At 60.9% G+C, this 758-nt stretch overlaps 1 protein-coding gene across 1 annotated transcript in view; it reads left to right on the top strand.

Annotated features, from left to right (window-relative positions):
- The window catches only part of CNKSR1 (connector enhancer of kinase suppressor of Ras 1), a 6,360-nt gene that overhangs the window by 2,651 nt on the left and 2,951 nt on the right, over nt 1–758 (top strand). Inside the window, exons 5-7 of the mRNA XM_035904018.1 lie at nt 45–164; nt 330–415; nt 641–693. Of these exons, the coding sequence (XP_035759911.1) occupies nt 45–164; nt 330–415; nt 641–693 (259 nt within the window). The remainder of the gene's footprint in view (nt 1–44; nt 165–329; nt 416–640; nt 694–758) is intronic.

Genomic DNA, 758 nt, shown 5'->3' with positions numbered 1-758 from the left:
TGGGGCAGTGTGAAGCCGTGGCCATGGCGCACCGGTGTGTGCAGGTGGGCTGGACACGCGCCAACCTGGCAAAAAAGCTGCTGGAGAAGGCGAGTGGGGTGACACTGGTGCTGAAGAGGATCCCCCTTGACCTGCCCAGCTCGCCGCCCTCTCCCAAGCAGCAGGTGAGTGATCTCAGTGCTCCCAGTACAGCCCCAGTGACGCACTGGGCTGTACTGGGAGCCAGGCAGGGATGCTTGAAGCCAGGCATCTCCCATCGTGTTGGTGGTCTCTGAAGCTCTGGGGGGACCATGGTGGGATGTGGGCTGGTCCTGACGCTCCATCTGCAGCTCTCGGGAGCATTTTTGGATGCTGCGGGTCCCCCCAGCCCCAGGAGCAGCCAGTGCCCGGGCAGCCCCGTGTCCCTGTCCTCCAGGTGAGCCCTGTCCCCTGAAACCTCAACACCCCCAGCTGGCCAGCATGAAGGTGTTTGGGTGCACCCAAGGCCCCTTCCCAGTTCTTTCTGTGGGGAGAGGTGCCGGTTTTTTTCGGCGAGCGGCCGGGGAAGCTGCCAGTAGTCTTGAGGAACGAAAAAAAAAAGTGTTTGTGTTTGTAATTCATTCACTTGGTAACATTTTAATGGGGTTGAAACTATATTTAGACATGACCCTTCTCCTCTCCCGGAATGGAAAGGCGTGCGCGGGGCCGGCAGCGGTGGGGGCGAGCCGGACAGAAGCCATCGGGCTGGGCTCAGACCCTGCTGGGGAGCTGGAGGCTTG

Source organism: Egretta garzetta, unplaced genomic scaffold (genome assembly GCF_000687185.1).
Source record: "Egretta garzetta isolate BGI_Z169 unplaced genomic scaffold, ASM68718v1 scaffold101, whole genome shotgun sequence".
Lineage (NCBI taxonomy): Eukaryota > Metazoa > Chordata > Aves > Pelecaniformes > Ardeidae > Egretta > Egretta garzetta.
Note: the sequence above shows the minus strand (reverse complement) of the source record. Positions and strands in the feature narration are given on the sequence as shown.